The sequence below is a fragment of the Acipenser ruthenus genome, chromosome 6, assembly GCF_902713425.1.
Source record: "Acipenser ruthenus chromosome 6, fAciRut3.2 maternal haplotype, whole genome shotgun sequence".
Classification (NCBI taxonomy): domain Eukaryota; kingdom Metazoa; phylum Chordata; class Actinopteri; order Acipenseriformes; family Acipenseridae; genus Acipenser; species Acipenser ruthenus.
This window is the reverse complement of record NC_081194.1, coordinates 43,677,166-43,690,375: the sequence shown is the minus strand read 5'-3', so window position 1 is coordinate 43,690,375 and position 13,210 is coordinate 43,677,166. Positions and strand designations below refer to the sequence as shown.

Here is a 13,210-nt window from a genome sequence, read left to right as displayed (position 1 = left end):
CAAATACAAAATAACACAAGGGGCGGAGGGGGAAACCCTGTTCTAAAAATAAATAAACAAATCAATGTACAGGACTCTACCGCCCTGCTACAGTCTTGTTAATTAACACAAACGTTTTTCACTCAAGTACTGTCTGGACATTCTCTTCATTACCACACCACTCAAGTCACAAGGCCATAAACAGGGTTCGAAATGAATCTGTATGGAAGCATAGTCTGTTGAAAATTAAAGATCTGCCAGGTAAAATAATCCCTGTATTTATTGATTTTATTTAAAAAAAAAAAAAAAAAAAAAAAAAAAAAAAAAGATTTGCTATTTATTTTGAAAATATACTTGTGGTATAAACAGAATATGGAATGATTGTTCATGGTATACAGTTTTTATTTCTGACTGGAGGATGTCCTAGTAAACCACGAGCCCCGGCAGGGTTTATGTAAAATAATCCCTGAATTAATTGATTTAAAATAGAAAAAAAAATGTTTTTGCTATTGTGGCAGTGCTCATGTGTGTGTTATGTGCTGTGTTGCGTGTGGTGTGTTAATGTTGGTGTATAGGTATTGGTGCACGGGATATAAATGGGTCTGTGTAGCATGAGTGATTTAAAATATATGTTGTATTTAGGTACGGGGATTGCACAAACACTTCACGTGCATTTAAAGTATGCAATAGTATGTGTGCACGGGACTGCACAAATTAGTTCACGTCCTGGGATTCAAGTGAATAATTAATTAGTAATTGAATCCCGGCACAACAGTATATATAGATGCACGTTTTACTCACTCAGGGTTGTGTGTTCGGTGAGTGGAGAACGGGCTTGGAGAGGAGAATTAATTAAAAGGATAAATAAGATAATTAATACAATTGCTATTTTGTGCTGGAAGGACCAGCACGATATTTGTTTGTTCTGACTCACTGTGTTTGTCTGTTAGTCCACTGTTTGTTTAGTGTTAGTCTGTTTTGTTTGTCTATTTTGGCCTGAAGTGCTGTGTGCTGTTTAGTTCAACCTTTTATTTTCTGTGTGTTAATAAAACACTGAGCGCAGCAGCATCTCAGTATCGCCCGCAGTTGCTGTGTGTTTTGGTTTCCATTTCCTGGCCTGATGTCACCCCTACAGCCACCTGTTCACAGTTATTTATTTTAAAAAAAATTCTTGTGCAATAAACATAATATTGAATGATTGTTCGTTGTATACATTTTTTATTCATCTTAGAAGGATATCTCTATACATACCGGTATTGCTTTATTGTTAATATACACATTTATAAAATCCAACAATATTTGTTTCCATTCATGATGTCCCTTTATCAGCAACCTTTATCATTAAAAAGAAGAAAAAGGTTGATGCAGAGAATACTGTTAAATAACTGATGTAGGGGAGCGATTGTGATGTCTCAGGTATGATTTTTTAAAGCAGGTGGTGTCATAAAAATATAGAGAAAATACAGGAAAACACAAAAAATGTCATGAATTGGTGTGGCGGAGCCCCTTTGTTTATTATTTATTTATGTATGTTTTGTATTATTATTATTATTATTATTATTATTGTTGTTTAAATGTATGCAGGCGGATGAAAGCCGTCTGCTATTTTATTGTATTGACTTAGCAGGGAGTGGGTTAACTCTTGGTTTTGTTGGGCCTGCGTGCATTTTCATTTTGTGTTTGTTTAAATCTTTTGTTTGTTTTATTATTTAATAAAAACACTGAGCGCCGTTGAGCTTCAGTTTGGCACCGCCATTCCTTGTTTTGGTTTCTGTTCCTGGTCCGTGACGTCACCACCCACACACCACTCAACAACTCGGTCACATATGGTGTCCTGCGTGAGATAAACAACGCCTCCAGGAGCTGGACCAGGAAAGCAAAGGGTGTTTTTTTTGTTTGTTTTTTTCGAAAAAAAAGTGTTTTTGTGTTTGAAAAAAAAAAGAACAAAGAAATGGGAAGAAAGGGGCATAAGAAGCTGCAGCAGCAACAGCAACCGCAGCAACAGCAGGAGCAGGTCGGGGATGGCGGTTGGGAGGTTTTCTTAAAGAACCTCACGATGGAGTTGTGCCCCGGCGGTGGGCACACGGTGGCCCTATGCCCCACACAGTATGAAGAGAGGGAACTAGCGCCCAGAAAGGGGGGAGCCCGTGCATCCAGCGTCCAGAAGGGGGGAGCCCATGCATCCAGCGCCCAGAAGGGGGGAGCCCGTGCATCCAGCGCCCAGAAGGGGGGAGCCCGTGCATCCAGCGCCCAGAAGGGGGGAGCCCGTGCATCCAGCGCCCAGAAGGGGGGAGCTCGTGCGGCCACAGCCCAAGAGGCGGAGGCCAACAGGTCCAAAACCCAGGTCTCCAGCAGCGGAGGAAGAATGCCTGCTGTCCCCACCTCGACCACTTCCACCAGCAGAGCAGCAGGAGCTGCCTCTGCCTCTGCCACTGCCAGGAGCAGAGCAGCAGGAGCTGCCTCTGCCTCCGCCACCACCACCGCTAGGAGCAGAGTAGCAGGAGCTGCCTCTGCCTCTGCCACCGCCAGGAGCAGAGCAGCAGGAGCTGCCTCTGCCTCCGCCACTTCCACCGCTAGGAGCAGAGCAGCAGGAGCTGCCTCTGCCTCTTCCTCCTCCACCAGCAGAGGGTGAACACCTCCTTGTTCCGCCTCCACCAACATGGGAGGACGGCTTACCACTCCCACCTCCACCAGCCATGGGAAGGACTGCTCCTGCCCTGCCTCGCTCCGCCCAAGGATGCCTGCCTCGCTCCGCCCAAGGATGCCTGCCTCGCACCGCCCAAGGATGCCTGCCATGCATCGCCTGAGGTTGCCTGCTGCTCCGCATCGCCTGGGGTTGCCTGCTGCTCCGCTGTGGAGCCACCGGTTGCAGGGTACGAGGGAGAAGTGGAGCTCCCGCTGCCGCCTCTATGGCCAGGGGCTCCCCTCCCGAGTTTGCCTCCCGAGGGTCCGTTGCTGCCGTCGCCTCCCGAGGGTCCGCTGCTGCCGTCGCCTCCCGAGGGTCCGCTGCTGCCGTCGCCTCCCGATGGTCCGCTGCTGCCGTCGCCTCCCGAGGGTCCGCTGGTGCCGTCACCTCCCGAGGGTCCGCTGGTGCCGTCGCCTCCCGAGGGTCCGCTGCTGCCGTCGCCTCCCGAGGGTCCGCTGCTGCCGTCGCCTCCCGAGGGTCCGCTGCTGCCGTCGCCTCCCGAGGGTCCGCTGGTGCCGTCGCCTCCCGAGGGTCCGCTGCTGCCGTCGCCTCCCGAGGGTCCGCTGGTGCCGTCACCTCCCGAGGGTCCGCTGCTGCCGTCGCCTCCCGAGGGTCCGCTGCTGCCGTCGCCTCCCGAGGGTCCGCTGCTGCCGTCGCCTCCCGAGGGTCCGCTGGTGCCGTCACCTCCCGAGGGTCCGCTGGTGTCATCGCCTGGGGTCGCTGTCGGCTCTGCTTCACCTGGGGTCGCTGCCGGCTCTGCTTCGCCTGGGGTCGCTGCCCGCTCTGCTTTGCCTGGGGTCGCTGTTGGCTCTGCTTTGCTTGGGGTCGCTGCCGGCTCTGCTTCGCCTGGGGTCGTCACCGGCTCCGCTTCGCCTGGGAAGCTGCCGGCCATGAAGAAGAGGGGGGAGGTCAGGAGACCAGCTCCCCCTGCAGCAGTTTCGTTGCAGGGAATTGGGTGGCCGGATCCCCAGAAGAGAGAGCTGCCGGCTATGAAGATGGGGGGAGAGGTCAGGAGACCACCTTCCCCCGCAGCACTTTCGCTGCAGGAAATTCGGTGGCCGGAGCCCCAGAAGAGGGAGCTGCCGGCTACAGAGAGTGGGGGGGGGAAGGTCAGGAGACCACCCCCACAGGCCGCCGGGTGACCGCAAGATTGCTTTGGCCGGAGGAGCCGGCCTGTGTACGGTCAGCCTGGTTACTACAGCTGTTGGGGTGGGAGGAGGACCTCCCACCGTGGCCGCCACCTTTGGCCTGTTGCTGCCCCTGTTCCTGGGCCAGGACTGTGAACCGGGATTTTGGGGACTAAGGGGGGAGGTGGCTTTTTAAGGCCATGTGTGCTGCGCACAAGGGGGGGCATGTGTGGCGGAGTGCCCTGCCCCTTTGTTTATTATTTATTTATGTATGTTTTGTATTATTATTATTATTATTATTATTATTATTATTATTATTATTATTATTATTATTATTTTGTTTAAATGTATGCAGGCGGATGAAAGCCGTCTGCTATTTTATTCTATTGACTTAGCAGGGAGTGGGTTAAATGCATTCTCTATCTATAGCACTTACCCTGTCGGCTGGCAGGTCGCAAGTATTCCCAGGTACATTGGGCACCATCTCAAAAGTGGCAATGCCACTTGTTTGGCTGCTAAATGTTAAACAACATGAACAGTTAGCAGTACTGTATTAGTTTTAGACATAATGCTTTAAACATTATCAAAAACTCAAAAGGTAGAATTATTTCCATAAGCATTAAGAGATAAAACAGAAGAAGCAGGGAAATATATGATTAAAACACATTCTGAATTAACAAATAAATTACTTTATATACATTTCCATTGCTTAAAGTAAAACATATAAGGGAAGTGCAGTCTCTCTGTAGGAGAATCATTCAGAGTTAAATGTAATTACTGTTTAATTGTACATTTGTGATGTGTAGGGGTAGTCTTGTCAGAGCAGTTTTATGCACTAGGATATTAAAGAGAACCCCTTCATACTTCAATTCAGATTGATTGTTTATAGTTGATTTACAACTGACAATTTGACAACATGTTTTCCTGCAACCATTACGCTTATGACAGGTAGAATATAGCATATTTTACCAGTCTTGCCAGTCACAATGAAAATATTAAGAACACACTTCTACTTTCAGCAATATTTTCACACTGCAAAACAATGCTCATCATCTGATATTTTGCAAATCTAAAGGTGTCTTATTCAGGGATACCAATATATTGGTATTTTGTAAAAAAGCAGCTTGAGTGGGGTAAAACAAGCAGCCTGGGCTTACATGAGTTCTGTGTACTTCTCTGCGTTGATGTAGTCACGATCATGGTGGAATGCTATTGTCTGAGAAAGAAAAAATAAATTAAGCTGTGTTTGTAGTTAAAACCAAAAACAGGAATTTGAGTCCTAGGCAAAATGCTCAATGCGTCACAAATCTCCATATCACAATTCTTAATTTATGTAAACCTTTGAAGCCCAATTAAGAATCAATTTTAATTAAAGTCAGTGGACATTGTGTTTTTAATTTCAATAATATTTACCATGTTTTTAGAACAAATTTGGTAAGCATTTTCAAACTGTGTCCTGGTTTTCATTTGAAGCAAGTCTAGTCTGTAGCCGAATGTCTGCAGATTCATACCCATATTTTCTGGGTAAATGATCAAAGCCCAAAATTCCAGTTGTTCTCCCTTATCAATGAAATACCAGGGCTTGTTCATGCTGTGCTGGAAGGTCAAGTAGGTGCAGACTGTGGATATGGAACTCTTAACCTCCATGTCGAGAGGATATCTGTGTGGCTCAAGTTTAGACCCATTAAACTTAAGGACTAACAGATGTCCATTGTTATTTAAGTAAAAGATCATGTTTGTGCTTTTCTCTTCCCAACTGTGAAGTCTGATGAGCTCATCCATGCCAGCCTTGCAGTAAAAAAAAACATTGTTCGCCATCTTCACCACTACATTCCAAGAATCGTCTGCAATAAGGGAAAAAAACATTCATTACTAGATATGGGATATATATATATATATATGTATATATATATGAAAACGGTCTAAGGAAAGTAATTCTCAGACTAAAGCAATAACATCACTTTTGGAGGGCATTGTAGTGCTAATCGGCACTAAGAGGACATTCCTGGCCCGAATGAGCATGCACTAAAACGTGATATATTATTATTACTGTACTCCATTAACTATATTTATTCATGAGACATCCTTTTGAGTTTAAAAACCCAGACTCTAATTAAGCAGACATCAACCCTATAATGTTTTTAACGTATGTGTGAAAACAATGGGTTTTATTCTAAAAAGTGAGATTAATTTCAATATTGTCTACATATATTTTTAAACACATTATCATACATTATGTGTAAATTCATTTTTGTGGGACTTTGTTGACTGTAGTAGAACTTTTTTTTGGTTTAAAACACTTTATCACAATTTAGCAAATCATTGTTTTTAGTTTTTTCCACCTTAAAATGTGGTAAGCCTCTGAGCATTGTAGAATTTCTGCAATGAATAAAATATAAACCTACAGTATGTGCCCACTGGTAATTTCATTACCCCCAATACTGTGTGTTTGAGTAAAGGTTTGCAACAGTTGTCTTATGATAAGCAGATTCTTAAAATATATAGTTTCTATTCTCTCAGATCTCAGGTCGGGATAATCCTGAGCAAGCTCAGAGCTGCATTAGATTGCATTCCTTCTGAATCAATGTTCTTCTGGACCGAACAACAGCCAGGTTGCGCAATACCAGTGCTTACACTTGGTCAGCCACTGCCACTGCTACTAGGACTTTATTCTGACATAAATATTCCCTTTTGCTTTTTTGTAAATAGTTAATATAACTGTATTTATTTATGTTGTACTGTGGCAATGTGCCCCGCCCCTGTGTGTATTTTGTTTGTTATGTGTTGTATGTATGGTGCGTGTGTTAATGTTGGTGTATAGTCATTGGTACACGGGATATAAACGGGTCTGTGTTTCACGTGTATTTAAAAATGTAGATTTGTATTTAGGCACGAGGAGGGCACAAATCACTTCACGTGCATTTAAAGTATAGTATGTGAGCATGGGGTTGCACAGAATTAATTCACGTGCTGGGATTCAAGTGAATAATTAATTAGTAATTGAATCCCAGCACAACAGTATATATAGATGCACATTTCTTTCACTCGGGGTTGGGTGTTCGGTGAGTGGAGAACGGGAGAGAGAGAAGGAGAAAGTAAAGTAAAGTAAATTAAATTGATAGTTGTTTTCACTCACCGTGTTTGTTCGTTTGTCTGTTCACTGTTTAGTACGTTTTGTTTGTCTCTTTATTTTGGCGTAAGTGCCGTGTCCTGTGTTTTGTGTTAAAACCTTTTATTTTCTGTGCTGTTTATTAAATGCTGAGCGAAACCATTCGCTCAGCTCCACCAAACCACACCTCTCTGTCTGTTTATTCCCTGCTTCTGGTCTGACACCACCCACTCCGGCCGTCTTTGTGACATGTACACATTAAGAAAATTCAAATTGTTCAAAATAAAAAAAAAGATTTGTAGCAGAAAATCTCACTGTTTCAGGGGGGATTACCAGAGGACTGTGTCTCACTTGTCTCATGCAACAAGCTGAAATTAACTAGAATTGCAAGACAATAGATACTCAACCTAAAATGACTTGGTGGATCCTGCTGCCTCCAGATAACAGTCTGAGGTTTGAGGAGCCCGACATATGTAGGTTGCCATATTCACTGTTGTTTTTGTAGCTGTAGAACATGAGCTCATCGTTCCAGAGCAATAGGGAAGGCCACGCTGACAGGATAAACTTCATCTTAAAGGGGCCCTGTGGCACAGAGTGAGGTTTGAGCTTGGCTAAAAAGGCACTCCGGATCCAAGTATCTGTCTCCTCGTTATAAATGATTAGAAACAGTCTCTTGTCAGTAGAGTCACAAACGTAGCAGGCCTCAACTAAAACCCCCAACTCTGGAGGACGAGACCCGTAAGCTACTGCAGTTATTGTTACAGAATAGTTTGATGGTAAGCGTAAAATCTTTGTAAACAGGGCCAAGTCTGCCTTCTTCACAAACTTAGTTTTATTTTTATCATTCCCCAGGTACAATTCATTTGCTGTCCACACGGCCACTTTGCTGAATTCAACATTCTAACACAAAAGAGAGAAAAAGATGGACATCTTTATATTTATAACGTAAATGTCTAAAACTATACATCCATAACTCATACATAAGACTTCTACAAATATCATTAAAAATGCACATACAACTAAATATATTCTAATTACATTGAATACATGTACATATCTACAACTGCTACAGTGGGACAGTAACCAGCATTTATTTGGATCTAGAAAAAACAGTACAGCTGGTTACACTAGATTTTGAAATTTCTCTGCTCACAGCAGTATTTATTGTTTTAGTATAACAACGTCTCAACTATTTTATGCACAGATATTATTTTTAGTCCTGTACATGTGCAAAAAAGACTGAAAGTAAATTTCTGATGGTAGCAGCCCGAGTTTCTCCACCACAGCACAGGCAACGAAAGGTCTTATGATTTTAAAGTAACTACTTTCTCAACAACATTGAGGCACATATTCACACTAAGAAAATAAAACAAAACAACAAAATAATATTTAAAAAACATTTAAAATGTCGCATCAAAGTATTTACATGACATAATCACACCCCTAAAGGGTTAAAGGCCTCTCAATGCTTAATTATACAATTAATTACCATGATGAAACTTTTCTCATTAACTACTAACAATGACCCCCAACACAAAAATATCCTGGTCTAGAGTATGAGAGACTCACAATACTTGGGTAGTTATTTGTTGAGCACGATGTTCGGGACTGTAGACCCTGCACTCCGCTGGCTGGAATATTTTGTGCTTCCCCGACTTGCCAGAGCTCTCTAGTACTTTCCCTTTTGTAGATACGGTCCTCTATCAGGAAAAGAATACCAGTTTCTAAGAATGCTGCATCAGTTACTGTGAAGGAGCCTGATGCAGGGGGGGGTATGCCAACAAGAACAACTCTTATCTCCTCTATTTTCAAAAATCCATTGTGTGTTATAAAAGTGCCAGAGTCGGTGAAGAGAATCGCTTTGTCAAAAAAGCAAGTGTACCACGTCAGCAACAGGCTACTTCCTCTGGGCAGGATTAGTGGAAATTCAGAATCATTAGGCTGACCTTCTTCATAATAGGTAGAGATAGACCAAGACCTGGACATGATGAAGCAGTCTTGGAAATTTATCGGCTTTCCTGAAATCCATAATTTGGGAATAATTCCCAAACTGGTGGGTAAGTATTGCCAATGCCTACAAAAAATATAATTATGTTTTTTATAAGATTTCAATAGTATTTTAGTATTTATAATAGGTTTCTTGGATTGCTAAATATGTTGGATGCTACATTTGACAGGATTTTCCTTGAGGAAACATCTTCCTTGTGTAATCTACACGTTCCCTATACCTGACACATTTAGGTTAGACTACTGTCATTCTGTTTTTAAATCTCCCTGGGTCAATTGCAGCATACCAGTACTTTACTTTAGTTCAAGCAGACTAACTTCGGGACTAGAAAATCCCCAGGAACTAAATAAACTAGTCCCAATTGCAGCGTACTAATCAGAAGATCCAGTTGATTAGTTTAGCTGATGTGATCAGAAACATTTGCGCTGCAGTGCAAATATAATTCAACCAAATTATTTCCCCCCTCTTTAATATAGATTTACATTATCTCATTGTTTTTTCCCCTGTATTACTTTTTAACATTGACAGGCCTTAAACTAATATTATCTGTCACATAAAAGATAAGTGGAATCCACCGATCTACACAATCTGTACCATATGCTGTAAAACAGTATACATTTGCAGTACAATCTACACATCTCCATCGTGGGCTTCGTGTAATATTCATAGCCTGCTTGATGAAGGCAGTTTGGTATAGGTACTTTCAATATTCATTGTAGGTTTGTGTGGCATTTTAATATGCAAAAAATCCCATCCAAACTGAAATTAATAATATGCATAATTTGCATGAGGAATTTCATGAATAAAAGAACATATATATTTTAGTAAAAATTCACAATTTCTTACTTTTTTATATCTATAGACTCAACATGGTTTATCGTTATAGATTAACTGTATTATAAAGGTACAAAGCTGAAACAATATTCATAGGGCCCAGGCGGGAGATCTGTGCTGACTCTTCTGGTGCGTTCATAGTGCTGCAGGAAGAGGGCAGCAGCCTTGCAATATCCGCCGGTCGGTCATGGCAGTGACACAGAGAGGTGGGGAAGAGGGTGTGTGGGCTTTCTCTCTCTCTGAGTGGCTGAGAGGCGGGCATTGGGGGGATTGCTGGCCCTATAAAATAACAGGAGGCTGTGTGGTCCAGTGGTTAAAGAAAAGGGCTTGTAACCAGGAGGTTCCCGGTTCAAATCTCACCTCAGCCACTGACTCATTGTGTGACCCTGAGCAAGTCACTTAACCTCCTTGTGCTCCGTCTTTCGGGTGAGACGTAGTTGTAAGTGACTCTGCAGCTGGTGCATAGTTCACGTGCCCTAGTCTCTGTAAGTCGCCTTGGATAAAGGTGTCTGCTAAATAAACAAATAATCTCTGCCCAGGTACGACGAAACAATGAGCTAGCGGAAGCTTTGCTCCAGGACCAAGAACGGCCGGAAAAGAAAACTAAAAGAATCCCAAAGAGAAGAAAAATAAATATGTTGATAGCAGGGAAACCTTGGGCAGAGTGTATAGGAAGCAGGCTGAGGGAGCGGTAAAGTGTAGGACGGGGACCCGGGCCATGCGGGTAGCGACGGTCGGGGTAACGCTGCCGAGTGCAGCACCTTTCCTTTGTAGTTTTTGATTACTGTGTTTTATTTTCTATTTTTGATTTCGCCTTTTGTTATTATTATTTGAGAGTGCCTGTGAGTGCGTCAGCGGGTCTGTTTTCCTGTGGGTATTTCTGTGGTCCTGACTACCATCGCTGGTATTCAGGCCACGGACAACAGCGCCCTCTGCGGGCTAAACTAACGCACTGACAAAAGAAAAACAAAAGTCATAAATAAACCTGTGCGGCGTTGTCAAATACACTCTTCTGTCTCCCATGTCAGTGAATACCCACACCCTTCCACAGGCCCTATTTAGCAAATATGTGCGCAGCGGCTTTCTCTAGAGCAAAAATGACAGCATTAGAGAACTGCCGCAATAGCACACAAAAACGTGTTTTTGAAGTCGGGTCTCATGCGTGAGCTAACACATATCAAATAGCGAATCATGCACCCAGCCAATCAAAACACAGTGGTGGGGGGGTTAAGGTTACAACCAATAAGGATTTAACTTTCCCTTTAAGAGCACCTGTGCATCTACGATAGCGAATGGATGGCATTTTGAAACCTAAAAAAAGGAGACAAAAGAGCAAAAAAAATTAAAAAATGTCCAGCAGCCCAAATGAAGAGGGTGACCAAGCCCCTCAAGCAAGGCTACAAATTTTTTAGGTGGAGAGTGAATACTTACGAAATAAAAAAAAATTATTATTAAAGCTGTGTGTGACCTGCCTGGCACTTGCACCATCTGCAACCTCCACCGCTGGGGATTCAAGTTCAGCATCTGCTTCCCTCAAACCCTGTAATCTTTCCTTTGTAAGTTCAACATCCATTACGGAGAGCTATGCTATGTAAAACACAACAAGCCAGCATGATATTGCTAACCTTCAGAGGATTGGCCTGTAGTGTTCCCCCAGAGACATCCAAACATCAGAATCGCATTTTGGGGATTCCAAATGTTCGCTCAATTACAGTATGAGCACATTTAAAGGTACGGTTATACCTGTGTTCGGCAGGGGTCATGGGGTTAAGCAGCAGTGTCAGTAGCCACCACTTCAGTGGATACCCATTGTCCACTATCAACTAGCCTCTCAGACTGTCATCCCGCTGAAACGCAGCTGCCATCTGAGAATTAGCGAGGATAAGCGAGTCATGAGGGGAGCCAGGATGGTTTGCATACACATCTGTGATGTAGTTGTTGGCATCACACACTTCTTGCATGTTGACATAATAGGTCCCCTTATGATTTAAGTAGAGGTGCCTATTCTGTGTTGGTGCTCGTAGCTGCACATGTGTGCAATCGATGCCTCCCAGGACACCAGGAAACCCAAACCTCCCAAGAAAACCCTGTCTGTATTTTGTTGCAGCTCGTGAGAGACAGGGAAATGGATGAATTATCCTGCCCTGTAACAGGGTGATGTGTTACATGTGTGGGTAGTCACTGGAAAATATTGACAAACACAGAGCATTGGTGTTGATACGCTGCTCAGGCACGCAGATTTAATTTAAACACAGTGCTGACACTAGGGTACCAGCAGTGGTAGATCTAGTGTCACATTTAATAAAGAAATAAAAACAAAAACAAAAGCTAAAAATAAGTTTGCCACACAAAATGACGAGCGCTAGTCCCATAAAAGGAACGTCCCCCTCCAGGAACCTACTACTCTACGGTAACCCTGTCTATACTGTTTCGGGATCCACATCCCCTAAGCTGACTTACTTCTGTTCTGTTGCTTCTCAAGTCCTAGCCTCCCGGCGACTCCGGGCCATTTCGATGGTTTTGGCTGGGCAATTGCCTTCACATGCCCCGTCTTGCAGTTAAAGGGCTCCGTGGTAGTAGTTCCCGCAGAGTGGACGCTTCCCTCCTGGATGTAAAAAACACTCCCTCACTCAGCGCCCATCTGTACAGCAATGGCCTTGGAGCAGCCCTGAGCTGTAGCGCAGTGGCTTTTTGAGCTCTGTGCAGCATCCCCAGGCACGCCCCCAAGCCAATCTGGACCTCCCGATCATCTTAGCTCAGGGCGAGCCTCCCGCTCAGCTGGTTGCTTAGCAACACGTCTCCAGCTGCGCGTCGCAGCTGATTTCTCACAGGCACACACACTTGCGCACAAACCAGCGACCCGACTCCCTGTCACATATCCTACCCCTCAGAACGGCACCACCGGTCCGTTCGATATCTCCGACTGGTTCCTCTTCGGTTTGGGGGGGTCAGTGGGTGGGTTGCTGTCGTCCCCTGCGCCACCTCCAAAGGGACCGAAACACAGCAACAGGAGAACCGACTTGCGTGGACAGGGCGACCGGAGCGCAGGAAGGTGACCGGGCGGCTACAGCTGCTGACAGATGTGCGAGCCTCGGCGACAGTGTAGCGACATCTGGTTCACCAGGGGGAGCGAAACAGGAGTCTGGGCGAACAATCGTGCCTGCTGATGCTGCGACCTGGGAACCAGGCTCAGCGATGGGAGGTCCAGACACCAAGGTCGGATGTCTGGGAGCATGGGTCAAGGGCTCTTGCCCAGGGGTGGTGGTTGGGGCTGAGGTGGAGGCAGTCTCCTCCTCACTGGTGATCAAGACAGTAGCTCCTCCTTTAGCCCTCTGGACGGCAGTTCCTCCTTTATGGAACAGTAGCTGCTCCTCGCGGACGTCAACTCCAGGAACTTACTACAGTAACCCAAGTCCTGGCCTCCCAGCGACTCCAGGCGTTTCCGATGGTCTTGGCTGGGCAAACGC

The 13,210-nt window shown here is 44.6% G+C and overlaps 1 protein-coding gene across 1 annotated transcript in view; it reads right to left on the bottom strand.

The window, feature by feature from the left end:
• The window catches only part of LOC117411229 (cation channel sperm-associated auxiliary subunit epsilon-like), a 31,068-nt gene extending 19,364 nt beyond the window's left edge, over positions 1 to 11,704 (bottom strand). Inside the window, exons 1-6 of the mRNA XM_059025954.1 lie at positions 11,572 to 11,704; positions 8,471 to 8,919; positions 7,309 to 7,801; positions 5,206 to 5,636; positions 4,950 to 5,008; positions 4,229 to 4,307 (exon numbers count right to left, since the gene is read on the bottom strand). Of these exons, the coding sequence (XP_058881937.1) occupies positions 4,229 to 4,307; positions 4,950 to 5,008; positions 5,206 to 5,636; positions 7,309 to 7,801; positions 8,471 to 8,919; positions 11,572 to 11,704 (1,644 nt within the window). The remainder of the gene's footprint in view (positions 1 to 4,228; positions 4,308 to 4,949; positions 5,009 to 5,205; positions 5,637 to 7,308; positions 7,802 to 8,470; positions 8,920 to 11,571) is intronic.
• Between the last annotated feature and the right edge of the window lie 1,506 nt (positions 11,705 to 13,210).